At 38.9% G+C, this 15704-nt stretch overlaps 1 protein-coding gene and 1 long non-coding RNA gene across 2 annotated transcripts in view; one reads left to right on the top strand and one right to left on the bottom strand.

Moving 5' to 3' along the window:
• The first annotated feature begins 1623 nt into the window (after positions 1-1623).
• LOC111236436 lies at positions 1624-4217 on the top strand. Its single transcript, XR_002665723.1, has 3 exons — positions 1624-1668; positions 3556-3585; positions 4170-4217. It is a non-coding gene; the product is annotated as an uncharacterized LOC111236436 (long non-coding RNA).
• Positions 4218-8997: 4780 nt separating this feature from the next.
• aacs (acetoacetyl-CoA synthetase) overlaps positions 8998-15704 on the bottom strand; it is a 33570-nt gene continuing 26863 nt past the window's right edge. Inside the window, exons 13-18 of the mRNA XM_022765303.1 lie at positions 12667-12780; positions 11550-11675; positions 11152-11221; positions 10514-10572; positions 9860-10062; positions 8998-9736 (exon numbers count right to left, since the gene is read on the bottom strand). Coding sequence (XP_022621024.1) covers positions 9599-9736; positions 9860-10062; positions 10514-10572; positions 11152-11221; positions 11550-11675; positions 12667-12780 — 710 coding nt within the window. The 3' untranslated portion in view covers positions 8998-9598. The remainder of the gene's footprint in view (positions 9737-9859; positions 10063-10513; positions 10573-11151; positions 11222-11549; positions 11676-12666; positions 12781-15704) is intronic.

The following is a 15704-nucleotide window of genomic DNA, read 5'->3' as shown; positions in this document are numbered from 1 at the left end:
GTGAAACATCACATAGTGTGATTCCTCTGACAGTGTTCGCTTGAGATCACTTATGGGGATACCTTGATGTGCTTAAATTGAATACTTTATTCTCTGTCAGGCACCTGTCAGGTGACAGTGAGAAGAAGTTATTGTTCAGATGCTCTTAGAAGAGCTGCTGAAATGTATATAATAGTCAAGGGGACACTGCTGGAGTCAGGATGTTTTTTCATAGTTCTTCAGTTTCAGGTAGATGATAAAGAAGGTGATCAAAAGGAGGCTTCTGTAAGAGGCAGGCCAAAAAGACATTTAATGGGTAACAACAAGTCAGGCGGGAGTGAAGCAGAAGGCTGCAATGCTGAGACACAATCAAGAAAGAAAGTGCGCAGGCTTGTGTACTGACGAGTCTATGAGTTAACTGATAACAGGTGCGTTCCTACGAGATGCAGGCGATGATGTGAGGCAGAAAACACTGAGGGCACCTGCAGGGCGTGAAGGGAACAGCAGGCTTTGGAATCACTCAGACCTACAATAGTGGATGGTGGGCATGTAACAGGTCAAAGTTGTAGGGCCTAAAATTGGCAAGAATTTTTTTACTGTGTACTACTCAGTAGCGTTCAGTTAGATTTCTTCTTGACTTTTCTAATACCACAAAATACAAATATATATTTTCTTTAAACGTGTTTAACCATGTGTTCATGCTTGAATTTCCACATTAAATTAAAGATATACCCCAAATTGACACGATTAAAATGGCTTGTGATCCACATCGGTGTATTTGAACGCTTAACATATATTCGTATTATTTGTATTTATTCTTGACGTGATCTTTCTGCGTCGTATGATAATGATGTTGCAGCCATTTACAGGAGCAAGGTTGCATTTTGTCTACTTGTTGTAATTTTAAAGTACTGTACCATAGACTTCCAGTGTTTCAGGGTTCATGGACGACAAACTTGTGGAATTTATTTAGTAGATAAAAAACCATTACCTTTTTTATTTTCAATTTAGGAGGTTTTCACATGTTCACTGCAGCGTGCTGAGCTCCTTAACACATTCACAGATCAGTATTCTCCGCCTGCTATTTTAACTGTGACCTCACATTCTCTTCTCTGCATTGAAGAAAAAAAACAAAACAAATATCAACCAAAAACCCTTCGGGTTATCAATTCTTAGGATTGTATGCTATTATTTGTTTATCTGTAAAATAATAGTGCTTATACATAGTGCTTCTGTGTGGAATATTGCTGTGTTTTTGATGTACAGAAGCTACAATTTAGATTACACTGCCACAAAAACAATCTGAAAATTGTTGTGGCACTGATGTAAACTCCAATCTTTTGTTCTTTAAACAGGAAGAAACAATTAACTAATCTCCTAATGATATGAATGATTCTGATTTAATTGTGCATCGTAACAAGAATCTTAAGTTAAAATCCTTGTAATTTTGGACTGAAATCTAAAACATGAATTTACAAAACAGCAACCTATTCGACATCGGCTGAAGCCTCCACCAACTGTTTCCCATCCCCTCTGCTGTCATGCACGGCAACCCTGTCTATAAGAAATTATATTTATATACAACTAAACTGGCACAGTGCACAGAGGTTAAAATGATCGATTTATTGTCTGTGTCTCAGGCATGTTCCATACATCGTACTGATCCATCATGATGGCCAGACACAGCAGGTAGGACTCCATCAATGTTTGGCATTTTCTGTCTGCCGTGCTTTTCATCACACCCATCCCCCACCCCTACACCCCACCCCCACCCCTTTCTGTGCTCTTTATATTTCCACATTGACATTCTGAATGTCAAATGGATGAAGTGGTGACATGTAAAGAAGGTTAAATATTGCTGTGCAGTAGGTAGAATCTGTCTGCCTCACTGTGGCTTGATGTAGGATTTTGTTATATACAGTCACATCGGGGAGATCTCTAGTACAAAATAAATCTTGTCTTGTCTGGATTTGGAACGGTTTGGGGTCAGACACCTTATCAAAGTCATATATAGACCGACCTTAGAGACAAAGAAACTGCCAACTCATGAACACTCATTTAGAAGTGTACTGTAAATGTGCAATTAATCAACTTTACACTGCAAAAATCTCCAGCTTATCAAGTCATATCTGTTGATAATTCCATCCTCAAATGTGCAATGAGACCATTTCACTCTAATCAAATTAGGAAAAATGAAACTTTATCTGAGAAAATGCCAAAAACACTTAAAATATAAACAGTTAAAATATTCTGCTGCACTGGCACTAAGAAAATAAGACTTTGTGGACTGAATAACTTTCTTGTAATAGATTATTTTAATATAAGAGGCCCAGAGGAAACAGATTTTATTTCACTATAGACTGGTCGTTGGATATACAACAGCTTAATTTTATTGTACACATATACAACACCATAAAACTAGACAAAAGAAATAAAAAAGATGTGCCTGGAAAGGCTAATAAGCCACACACCATAAAGACTGAGTAAAATACAAAGAAAATAAATGAAAAAAAGGAAACAAACAAAATAGGAACAGAAGAGTTCACCAAATCAAAGGAAAATAATCATGTAAAAAGAGAAAAAATAAATAGATAATACAATAGAATAAGTTAGACAAATCAAACACTAATGAGACATAATGAAGTATACTGTATGTAAATTATATATTTCTTCTTAAACTTATTTTTTTAAAAATGACATATCTTTAATTACTTATTTAACTTAAGTCAACAGGACACTGGTATATAGACACACTGAGTCATGAAGAACGCTTTGGCTGATGAAAACCTGCGCCAGTTGTCCAATATAGAAGACAGTTGCAGTTGCACCAGCACTATTTCTTTTTTAACCAACGACTCTGCATAAAGTTTCCCAGATGATATCTGTCAAATTTATATTTACATTCTATTAGAGTACAACGTTAATGTTTTATAAAGTCACAATTGCCATTCCAGAAGACACAAAAACATTGTTTCCCTCTGCGGCAACAGAGGAATCTAAAAATGTACGGGAGTAATTTGCACATCTGTTCGACTCAATTTGGGCCTCGCTACACAAGCACAAGTCTCAGTGGAGATTCTTTTCTTTTTAGCTGCTGCTCATGTCAAAGTCAATTGAATGACCACATAAAACAAATTGAAATGCATTTGCTTGAGGGAGATTTGAAAGAATTACTACTAGAGAGACAGGAGTGGGGGGGGGGGTAGTTATCTCAAACAAACTGTTGACAGTGGATATGAAATAAAAGCCACTGTCAGTGTGTTCCTGTGAGGATCAAATTGGAACGGAAGCATAAAGCAGATTGGTTGTTACCACCACTCTATTTTGATCACTGAGTATCTGCTAAGCAGTTTTATCTGCGTCACTCTCTTTCGCTCTCTCTGGCTATAATTCCTTCCTCTGTCTTGTATTTATTACATTTTGTAATTTATAACAAAAAATGACAGTAAAGCTTTGAACTAAATGCTAACGTGCTCACAATGATAATGATGTTTACCATGTTCACCATCTTAGTTTAGATGGATATTTAACATAGATGTTTCCATTTGCTCTTGTCATACTTACCACGGCCACTAGATGTCACCTAGCAACAAAACAGAACTATGGGTACGTAACTGGCTCGTTTTTTACAAGAAGATACCAGTTGTTCTTGCATGAATCCAAGTATTTGACAGATTCAAATTTTGACCTGATGATGGTGCTTAATGAAAAACTCAGGGGATGACCAAAGTGATTACAATTCATCCTGATTGGGACATGAACTTTCATAGCAACCCTTCCAATAGTTGTTGAGATATATCACTAAAAAGATGAAATGTCAACCTCATGGGGGCGCTAGAGTAAAAGTCAGGAGATCACCAAAGTCAGTAAGCGTCATCCTCTGGGGACAGTGAATGTCTGTACAACATTTCAATCCATCAAATAATTGCTGAGATATTTCAATCTGGACCAAATTGGTGGTCCAGTTTGAAATATATATAGTGTCATTTACTTCAGTGCCATCTTAGGTCGATATAGCCTCATTCATGATTTAGCACCGTTAATAGGCAGAAGAAAAGTAACTGTTGACCCACAGTCACTGAATCCCTGCATGGTTAATTACTGCTAGATTACATAAATAATGGAATGGAATAAATAAAGCTCTCCCTTTCTCCTCAACTCCCTGTGGTGATCCCATTTCCTTTGACCAGACTCAAATGGAGGCTTCTTCTCACTCCTTCGATTAAAAAATGACAGCGAGCAGGAGACATGCTTCATTTTCACTTCAAGATTAAACATGTCTCTGCCACATTCCTGCCAGCAAGACGTCTGCACAGAGGTAAAGCCTGTGGAAGCTCTTTATTGAGGTTGTGATCAGTCTTTCAGGAGAAAGTCTCTCTGGGAACCAGTTTAGACTTAACAAGTCTCCTATGGGGGTGAGGAGGAGGGAGCGGGGTTCAGTGAATATACTGTCACCTGAGGATAATTGGGGACATGGAAGATAGGAAACAAAAGAAAGGAACAATAACTCATCTTGGAAGTGGGAAGGTTTCCCACTTCCAAATCGGAGGGATAAAAGAGGAGCAGGTAATGAATTCTTCAAAAGTCGAAGTGAGCATAGTGTGTGCTTCACTACACAAACCCACCACCAACCACAGCTCAATGCTGAGGCAACCGCAAAGGTGTGTAACTATGCAGTTCCTCTAATGGCCCCTAGAGGCTGGCTTGGAAAATCCTTTAATCATGTATACAAAACCTTTATTTTTTGTCAAAGAAGGAATATTCTCTAAATGAACATAGTACTATAGAGAAGGGTTTGATTTGACATATATATATATATATATATACCTATATATATATAGGTGAATTAGCAATAATTTGATATTTGAGAAATATGTTTATTTGCTTTCTTTGCTGAAAGTCAGATGAGAAGTTTGACGTCATTTTCACATCAGTACACTAAATATGTTGCTGGAGCCAGCAGCCAGTTAGCTTAGCCTAGCATAAAAACAGGCAAAAAACAAAGAAACAAGGGAAAACTGCTAGTCTAGCCCCTTCCAAAGCTTACAAAATCTGACCATCAAATATATCTCATTTGTTCAAACTGTATGAACCTGAAATGTAAAAACAATTGCTTGCTGTTTTACAGTGATTTCCTGGAGCCTCATCTGGTTGCCTGGTAAGAAACAGCCTGGCATATAACCTGTCATTTCTGAAGCCCAATGTCCAACAGAGCATGTAAACTGTGAGGATTTCCTGCATCTACTTAATTTATCATTGTAAACTTCACATATTTTGAACAATTAAAGAACAAATGATTCTGAGCACAAAGTAACTCACTCATTGCTAACTAGTGGCCAACAAAGTCATTGACATCCATTTACATTTGACACCAGGTTACAATTTCTGCCTATGTGCAACCACCTGTTGTATAACTTTGTGTGTGTGTGTGTGTGTGTGTGTGTCAAACTCAGCATCTTTTGTTTTGTGCCATTGGCGAGACGATATAAGCAATTTGAATGTGTCATGTTGGACTCTTGTGAAATTGTGCTGTTTCCTAACTTTGTACAGGATAAATGATTGACTGATAAAAATTGAGAGATAACTCAGTAATTAAAATAATCTCTCTTGGGCATGTTTGCCTTGTTTTACAGGACAACACACCATGGCTGCCTTCAAATTTGCATATTCTAGATCCTTTAACGGAGAAAAACAACAGAAAGCTTTAAACTGAGGCTTCAAACACCCCATTGGAAACATGTGGATGACAAAACAGTCACTATGTCCAAGATTCTTCTAGTTAGCCTGTAATCTATCTAAACAATGTTTTAATCGATTAATTAAGAATAATGGCAAGTTTGACTAGTTTCAGTTTACATTGATTTAAATCAATCACAGTCCAATCCAGTCACTTTAAATGTTTAATTTTCTTCAGTATGGAAGGCAAAGTTTTACCTAAGCACCACAGGTCAGTTTACAACAAAATACCAAAGAATAAACAGTCTGTCATTAAGTCTGTGCATTTTCAATTTACAGTTAAATTGATTACACCGAGAGCAAATGAACCGTCCACCCCTGTAAGCACAGAGTGTACAATCAAACCGTTAACAAAGTCATTTTCTGATTTGTGACGTGCTGTCATGAGACATCTGGGATGAATCACAACAGCCTCTCCGGTTGGCAGCATGGGACTTACCATTCATGTTCATCAGATAGTTATTATTTGTGAATTTCATAAACACTTCGGGTTTTCCATTTGTCAACATTCCTACATTCACCCCACACTGCTCATTTTTGCAGTCATCTCCTCACCCTGCTATCTCTACACCAGACTGACGGGATGCCAACAAAACATTTTCTCATGTTCGAATGACTGAAGGTTGGAATAGATTAAAAAGAAATACTAGAACGCTCGATTAGTGAGACTTTTTACACTTAGGAACTGGACTCTAACCAAGTCTCACTTTTTCTATTTTTCGATTTCGCTCTGTTGTGTTGTGAAGTTTGGCTGACTGGCAGGTCTGAGTGTTCACACTTAAAAAGGTTACAGGAAGTTTGAAAACTGCCAAGTTTATTTCTAAAGTAGATGTCTGTCAAAATGACTGGCTTCTACGCACTCACCAAAACACACAGAGATAAACACATAAAGAGACATTTACTCAAACACACACACACACACACACACAAACGCCCACACTTCAGTTATTCCACCAGCCTGTCAGTTCTTTATTATTCACCCTAAAGCAGACGTCCACATGCTGAGGTGTCCAGGACATCACAAGCTACTACCTGCAGCACCAGTGCTGATTTAGTAATAGTATGTTATTGACTGCTTATGGTAATGGCACCTAAAGGTCAAGCTATACAGACAATGATGTAGGAGGGATGAGTAAAAAATGTTTAAGAAAATGAATAGACTCTTGAGTTGCTGGTGGTATTTGTGTCAGAATCCAGAAGTAAACTGTAAAAAAAAAAGAAAAAAGCAGAAACTCCTGTTCACACGTTACAGTGCGCTGTGTCCAGCAAGCATGGGATAAAGGGCCTCTCAGTTTGTCTCAGGAAAACAATGTAGATGCAGATGCTGTAAATCTGTGACGGGTATTAAAGGTTGAAATTTTGGAACACGCATTATTCGGTTGAGCTTTTGCTCTCAGACTGGCTTTACTTTACTGGGTAGATGACAGCTGTCAACCAGGAAATGCAAAAAAAAATATCTCCCTTGGTACATGACTTACTCTAATGCAAATATCTCCCTGAAAAACTCTGAACATAGCCATGGTTCGCAGGTGAAAGAGTTCACATCCAGCCAACGTCCAACGTAAACTAGACGCAGACAATGACCCTCAACATTGTGCTGTTGTGTAAAAGAGCAAATCATCTACTGCAGAAATGATTCGATTCATTAAACTTTCTCATTACACCAAAATAAAAAAATTAAAAAAAAAAACATTTGCAGATTCACTAAAAGTGGAAACAGAAGAATCAAATACAGTCGACTTATTATTTACATGTGACACACCCAGAATTACGTTTGCAAACACTTGGCTTGATATGATTGCAGAAAAAAAAATAACTGCATAACCTGCATGCATCCTACAGAATGGAAAAGCAGATCTGCCATGTCTCACTAGATTTCGCCATGAACAATGTCACATATACAGTGCTAAAGTGCAACGTGTACAGTTATCAAATCATGATCCCTGTCTGCGTAAGAGGACCTCTGCATGTATGACACTTCAGAGCCACCCTGTGGAGCTGTTTGTCTCTTTACATGTTGCTCACCAAAAAGCATTATGTTTATCCTTTAGCCCTAAAAAAAAAAAAAAAAAAAAAAAAAACCATTATGAATTCACTTCCAACCTCATAAACACTTAAAAAAACTGACGGCGTGACACGATTGGCAGGAATATGTTATCCATCATCTGCATCCAAAAGACAAACAAAACAAGAATCTAGATTGCTCCATAGCACTACTGGTGGTCAAAGACTCCACATGATACCTTAAAAGAGGACATTTATTCAATCTATGGCATTAAAGATGAACTGCAGAGTTTTCCAGTTGATTTGATTACATTCATACCTTTGAACATGCTTACATAATCCTAACGGAAACAAGTGACAAAACCTGAATCAGAAGCTGAACAAGGAGAATCCATAAAAAACACAAAAAAAAAGTACAGTAAGAAAAATGCTACTTCTTTTATATCTGTGATTTCTCCACAATTCACATTCTGGTCACGTATGTTATTTTGTTTTTTTTTCTCCCAACATGAAATGAAACCCCAGTGATTAGTGTTTTTGCTATTGTTACACCCATGTTGCTCAGTAGTGCGACTAGTGACCAAAACCACTGCAGCTCATCTTTAACAGCATTAATTGGCCTTTAGGCTTTGTCACACAGCATGAGGACATTTTGAATAAATAATTCCCATGTACAAAGCAAAAGAAAAAACCCAAACAAAACAGGCTATGCTGCAGCTATCTGAGATGAACACATTTTTCTGGTTGTGACAAACACGGACCATTGATATGGAACTAATAAATACAGGCTTTTGTGGTGATACGAACATTTGCTCACTTCCAGATCACACTTGATCTTGACTGACCCGTTTGTAAAAGAGTTTCAGAAACGGACTAAAACACCTTCCACTGAAGAGAGCTTGGATGGAATGAAATGGAATCAACATTACAGTCAGATGAGGGTTAGGATCGAGCACGTAATACACAAGAGGTTAATAAACTTTTTTAGGTTTGGACAAATGTGAAGTAAGTTTTGTTTTATCTGGAATCTCTGGTTCATAATCAAACTACATCTCGTGACATGTTACGACCCACTACAAGGTTTGGGTCACAGTCCAAAAAATTTTTTATATATATAAATTCATATATATATAATAATAATATAATTCATATATATTCATATATACATTTAATAAAGCAACACACACCACATAACAATGATATGGTGATATGAGCCAAAGCTGAGGTGTTAATCCCAGGTGTGTGTGTGTGTGTGTGTGTGTGTGTGTGTGTGTGTGTTTGTGTTTGTGTTTATCTGCACACTTCCATGGATTTTCAGCCTGGGACCCACTCAGAAACAACACCACGGTTAAAGCAGGTGACACAGGGAGATATGGTTCTTCACTGGCTGATAGCAATCAGACTGTGAGGCCACAGCAAAGCGCTTAATGACAAATTTCACTCCTCCATTGTCGGTGGCTTCGGAGCGCGAGCTTATTCACAAGTGATGCTAAGCACGTCACGTTACACCCAAAGCTGAGTCCAGTTCAACATTTACTCGCACAACATGGCGGACTAAGAGCGGCTGCTTGACCGCTTGTTTGTAATCTAGCCTATGGAGCAGTACCCTTCATGTTTGTAAAATCCCAGTTCTGCCTGGTACCATAGACTTATTATCATATATACACATTTTTGTACCAAATTTTGCATCATTTTGACATACATATATATTTTCTTTTTATGCCCTGTACAAAAGCTCAGAGTGCCTTTTTGCACTGCACTTTGCATGTCTCCCTGTTCTAGTAAATCTGAATGAAGTTAATTTTAAAAACTAAGCTGAATTCTCATCAGGTGGTTCCTTGTCGTGGGTCCTCTCTGCAGCTCTGTGAAGCCTCATCTCTTAATAGTTTTGCAGTTCAGGAATGTTCTTATAGAGCTCCAGTGAATCGGGGTTGGAGAAAGCCCCTCTCTGCGCCACCTCCCGGCCAGCGATCACCTGCTTCACAGCCACCTCCACCTTCTTCCCGCTGATGGTGTACTGCAGAGGGATGAAGAAAGGTGCTGTCAGTCTAACCAGAAATGACTTTCACAGTTGAAACCATTGTAATAGGATAATCTGACAGGTTTGTTCATATCTGACGTATATTCCTATTTCTCTTACAGGAATGTCTCTGGTCTCCAGCAGCAGCGCAGGGATGTGTCGGGCGGACAGAGCTTTTCTAATGGCGCCTTTAATCTTTGCCACCAACTCCGGAGAGAAGGGCTTACCAGGAGCCATCTTTAAGAACAAAATAACTCGCTCTTCTCCGTCGGCATTGTACTGAGGGACACAAAGACTGTCTGACACTTCCTCGAACGCCTCCACTGCAGAGAGGAGAAGAAAAGGAGAGGGCAGATTAGAGGACGAGGAAGCAAAACAAAAATGAGGAGAGCAGATGAGAGGCAAGGAGCGAAGAGGAGGTGAGAGGTGAAGAGAGGACGGTTAGAGCAGAGAGTGTCGGAAGAGCTTGGCTGAGAACAGATGAAAATGTTTCACCACTTAAAACTTCAAAACTAAGCACAGAAACACTGCGTCTGTGTCGTCAACAGTAAGGTAATAAAATTGTGCTTTTGTTACATTTGGTCGGCTCGACAAATGAACAAACTTTAAAAGTGGATGATGGCATGACAGCATTTTTTTTTTTCATCAACATAAAAAGGAAACCAGGACTCAGCTTAAGCTCACAAAAAAAATGAAATGCATTTGTCACATCCCCCCCCCCCACCTCCTTTCTTACACCCACACCCTGCTCCACCTGCAATGTTCAAGACTCACCAATGTTGTAGATCTCTGAGCTGCCAAATCGGACTCCGTTGGGGTTCAGTGTACCGTCGCTGCAGAAAAAAACACAAGTTCAAGATTCAGAACTTTTTTGTCAGTCACTGCGAAGCTGTCTTGCCACACATCACACACTACAACACACTGGAATGGAGACAGACAATCTACCAGCACACGGAGACAATTTCAGTTTCTGTAAGCTGGTTATTTCTTTCTTTCTACTTATACAATATTGAAACTATATGTTTATCTATTTGTTTCCATGTGTGTATATTTCTGTACTTTCAGTTTATCTCCCTTTACCCTTAGCTGAACCCTCTTTTATTGTTTTGTGATATAAAGCAATCTCATTCGGGGCCATAAAACAGCCTAAGAGTCGATAGGGGCTACCGAGCTTTCTGAACAATGTAGCGCAGTGCCAAATCTCAGGCAGAAAAAGGCCATTTTAAATGACTTCCATTCTCTTCAAATAGAAAAAATTTAAAAAAGATTAGCATCTAATTTTTAATATCTTCAATCTGCATGAATAATAATAAACCTGTCAATTTGCATAATACTCTAAATAAATGAATCAATTAAAACTACAGTGATGAAACATTTTATTTCAACATTGAGTAGGAGAGTGAGTGGCTGACCTTCTGCCCAGCATGACAATGCCTCCCGTCTTTGGGTTGATCTTACAGTAGTCACCATGAGCCCACACACCTAGAGAGAGAGAACACTTTTGAGTTTAACACAAAATTTTTATTTTGCAGAATGTTTTGTATTAAAAAAAAAAAAACATAACAAAGTAAAATAATAATACAGGCAATTAAAAAAGAAAAACAACAGCTGGTCAAGAAAAAAGAATAAAAGATGTTAAGACCTATAATGTTATAGACAGTAGTAGAAAAGTAGAGAAAAGAGAGACCAGGGTTTAAGCAATATTCATCACAGGGCAATCTTATCACACTGCATTGTATCATATTAGTTTCTTTGTACATATGTGCACTGCATATAAGTTTGTATTTATATATGGTGTTTGTGTACTTACCAGTATATGTAGAAAAGTATGCTTTGTGGTATTTGCTCCCATTCTCGTCATTCCAGAAGTGTGTTGGCTGGCAGGGGATTGGTTTGGAGCAGACAAGCTCCCCACTGTCCCCCCATACAGGCTTACCTGTGTACACGTATACACACACACACACACACACACACACACACACACATACACAGATTTAAACGGGAACAAAATAAAGTTCGAGGCTTCAGATGTACTTTGCCACAACACACACATCTACCTGGATACACATCCAACACAAACACACACCTCCACAGATACTGTATAAATCAATCTCAGATAAAAAAAAAACAAACAAAAAAGAAATCACCTGGTAATGTATCCCACACTCAGAGAACCTGATACTCTTTTGTGTGTGGTTTCACACAGCCCTCAACCTCCTCCCTCAGGATGGTGTTATAGGCTTAGAGACCAACTAAAATAATCCCAAGCTCTTCCTACAAAACTGCCTTTAAATTATCCCTCAATCCACTCTCCTTTGAGGTGGTGGAGACACGCCAGTACAGCCCGCAGCAGGGATTGGGAGCTGGGGAACAAGGGACTAAAATCAATGAGAAAAACAGAGGGCTTTGAAGACTCCAAAAAATCCCTCTTTTTTTTTTTTTGTTTGGACTGTTAATGAAAAAAATAGTGTTTTCCTGAAGTGTGTACCTGTATTTATTCAGGAAAAGTTCACTAATTACTCTCGCAGTTTTTCAGCCATGGCTAGCTTCACATTCATGCAAACACATACAGGCACCTCCCCATATGGGAGCAACCAAGTATAACCACAGTCTTGTTCTGGTAGCTACCAAGCAGCTCCAGAGGCAGATGGGAAGTTTGCTCAAGGACATCTCAGCAGCTTTCAAATTTGCTTGTGATTAATTTTCCTCATTAATATTTTTACCATCCCTCCTAGGACTCAAACCTGCAACTTCCTTACAACCTCTACCCGGATCCCTAGATCTTGTTGTCAATGCAGGTTGCACCGTAAATCCCCTGAAAGCTTGAGAGTTTTGGCAAAATAAAAATAAAAAGCAATAATATTCAATTTTTTTTTTTAGGAATTCACCCACTCTGAACATGCACACAATGTCACACACACCCTTACCATCGAGGCCCCAGGCTTCCACAGCCATGCCGAGGTTTCTTGTCTGGATCTCGCCCCGATACACTGGAACTGTTGGGTTTTGGCCCATGAAACATGACACTATGTCTGTGCCACCTGGGAAGAGAGGTGAGAGGAAAAAGAGGCGCACAGAGGGAGAGATTTAGTTGGTTGACGGACTGAAATGAAACACAAGTTATTCATGTGGAGTTTTCATTGTAAAAAGAAAAAGAGAAATCACTCTTTTGCCTAAATTTAACCATGTCTGTCCTGAAACGTCTAGTAAGCAATACATTTTATGCTGACCATGAATCAAATAAAGTCAGTCACATGACCAGCTAACACTCCATGTACCTAAGGTAAACTGAATTTGGGAAGACTGCATTTGGATTCAATGCCGCAGATACATGGAATAAGCTACAGAGCACTTTAAAAATGGATAGTTTTATAAAGTTATCCACTTCTTAGAAACAAGATTTTAAACCTTCCCAAAACTGAATGCAATTGTTTTAACTGATGAGACTGTTGACTGTGTTTTATAATCTTGGCATCTCATATGTTTACAATTTTTCTTTTTTTCCATTATTTTGATTACAGTTTTGTAATTTTATTGTTTGTTATTCAAACTGTATTGTAAATTCTTTTTGGACCATCTGTTCATGAATTGTTTTTATTATGTTTTTTTTACGTACATTCATTCTTGAAAATGAGATTTCTATCTCAATGGGATTCCCCTGAATAAATAAAGGTTAAATAAATAAATTAAATAAAAACATGTCATATGAAACGGGTTGCTCGCAGAGACAAACTCCCAGAGAATAAGCACCGAAGTCTGCAGCTCTACAAGACTTTTTAGCTTCTATTAGCTCCTATTTTTCTCATGAGTTAATGAAGACTACTGACTCATCAAATAATCTCTCATTTTTTTGCTAATGCTAGAATGATTACATGTCAGGGCTTTGTGTCTGTTTGGTTGCTGGGTAGTTAATTTTCCCCTCTTGTGCCAAAAAAGAAAAAAAAAAAGTTCAGTTCGGCTTTAAGTTTATTACAGCTGATCTTCAGACAGAGATCCGTCTCACATAGAAAACACACACACATCCGACTTTGTTTCAATAGTTACAATACCTAGAATGTACTGTACTGTAATGTACAGGAGCGCACCTGTGTCAGGTAACTTCAGCAACACATCAGTGAGCATTGACCTAGAGACATTACTAAACTTAGTGTTGGTATCAATCGGGTATTTTGGCAACACAAACTGGCAGTGTTAGCGCCCTGCTCCACCTCCACTGACCTATATAGGAGTTGTACTCCATTGCAGCACATTTCCTAAAACTGTCATGAACACGCACGCACACTTCCTCTGCCGCAATATCCATTTGTCTCTTTCTACCTTCCAATCATTTACTATTTCTGACGCGTCCTATTCATCTCCCCTCCCATTGTTCCATCTCTACCTCCCTGTTTCATTCCCTCTCTGTATCACAGACTCCATCCATCCATCTTGTTCGCTTCCTCTCAACTGCTCTCTGCCCTTCTACCGCTCCTTCCCTCTCTCTTGCTTATCTTTCTGTTCTTTACACTCATTCTCTCCGTTTCTCTTTCTGCCAGGTTCCTTATTGAGCTTTAATTGGCTCCCAGGAGGAAGTGGAAACTTTGTCTCCTGATTAAACACACACACCTATAGTGGGAAGCCACGCAATTATTTTATTATTACACTCACTTTTATGGGTGAGTACACACACACACACACACACACACACACACACATACAGAAAAGTATATTTTAAGCCAAAAGTCACTGTAGCTTCCTTGGATGCCTTCCATCAGCAGCCATTAAGTGTACGTGTGTGTGTGTGTGTGTGTGTGTGTGTGTGTATGTGTGTGTGTGTGTGTGTGTGTGTGTGTGTGTGTGTGTGTGTGTATATACAGAAGAAGAAGGTGAACTCCACAGTTAGTGTGTATATATTTCTGTATGTGTGCGCTTTCATTTGTGTAAGTGTGAGTGCTTCGAATGTCCTCTACCACAGTTTGGGGTCACACAAAGCCTCCAACTGAGACTAGAAGGCAACCAGCTTACCTACACATGCAATTCATATATTCACATCAAACACACACAGAAAACTTGTACACACAGCGTAAGAGAAGAGAAGAGAAGAGAAGAGAAGAGAAGAGAAGAGAAGAGAAGAGAAGAGAAGAGAAGAGAAGTGACATATGGGGAGTCAGATGGAGGTATATTAGGATGGAGGGAGTCCAGCAGTGAAAGTGTTAAAATCCCCCAATGAGGAGTGACGGGGGTATGAAACCCCTGCTGATGGAATAACACAGACACACACACACATACACACACAGACACACACAGACACACACACACACGCGTCCTGAAATACAAACATAAAAAAAAAAAGTTCTCATAAACCAAATAAAACTATTCACATTAGCTCAAGCGCACGTTTGCAGGTACGTTTACACAGAGACACACAAACAGTCACACAGGGTGAAATCAGCTAAAGGGGCCCTGTCACATATGTCGCCATGACCACCAGTCACTCACATATGCTGTGAGAAATCCTAAGGACACGCACACACACATGAACAGAGTGGTGACCTCGGGGGTCAAGGTTAGGTCGGTTGGCAGCCAACGGGGCTGCAACCTGCTGTTGCCCTTGGCGACATGGAGGAAACTGACTGGGGCAGGACATGCTGTTCTAAAGAACACACACACACACACACACACACACACACACACACACGAGCTCACACTACCCGATTTCGACACAAAACTAGTCCTTTGATTAAAAAAAATAAAAAAATTTAAAAGGGATAATTCCACATTAATTACAACTCGGGTTTGACTTTAAATGTTTTGGCCACCGTTCCAATAGAATATGATGACACTGGAGTCACAGAGGTAAAAGCTGAAATCTGGGAAAACGGCAACACTGCTACAAAGTGCATTATCAGTAATTTTACCGTTAACTTTTATTTTCTTTTTTCTTTATCTTTCTTTTTTAAAATCTATATTTAAAAAGGTACATGTT

This window comes from Seriola dumerili, unplaced genomic scaffold (genome assembly GCF_002260705.1).
Source record: "Seriola dumerili isolate Sdu_G_001 unplaced genomic scaffold, Sdu_1.0 BDQW01000668.1, whole genome shotgun sequence".
Classification (NCBI taxonomy): Eukaryota; Metazoa; Chordata; class Actinopteri; order Carangiformes; family Carangidae; genus Seriola; species Seriola dumerili.
The sequence above is the reverse complement of the archived record's forward strand: the minus strand, read 5'-3'. Positions and strand labels throughout refer to the sequence as shown.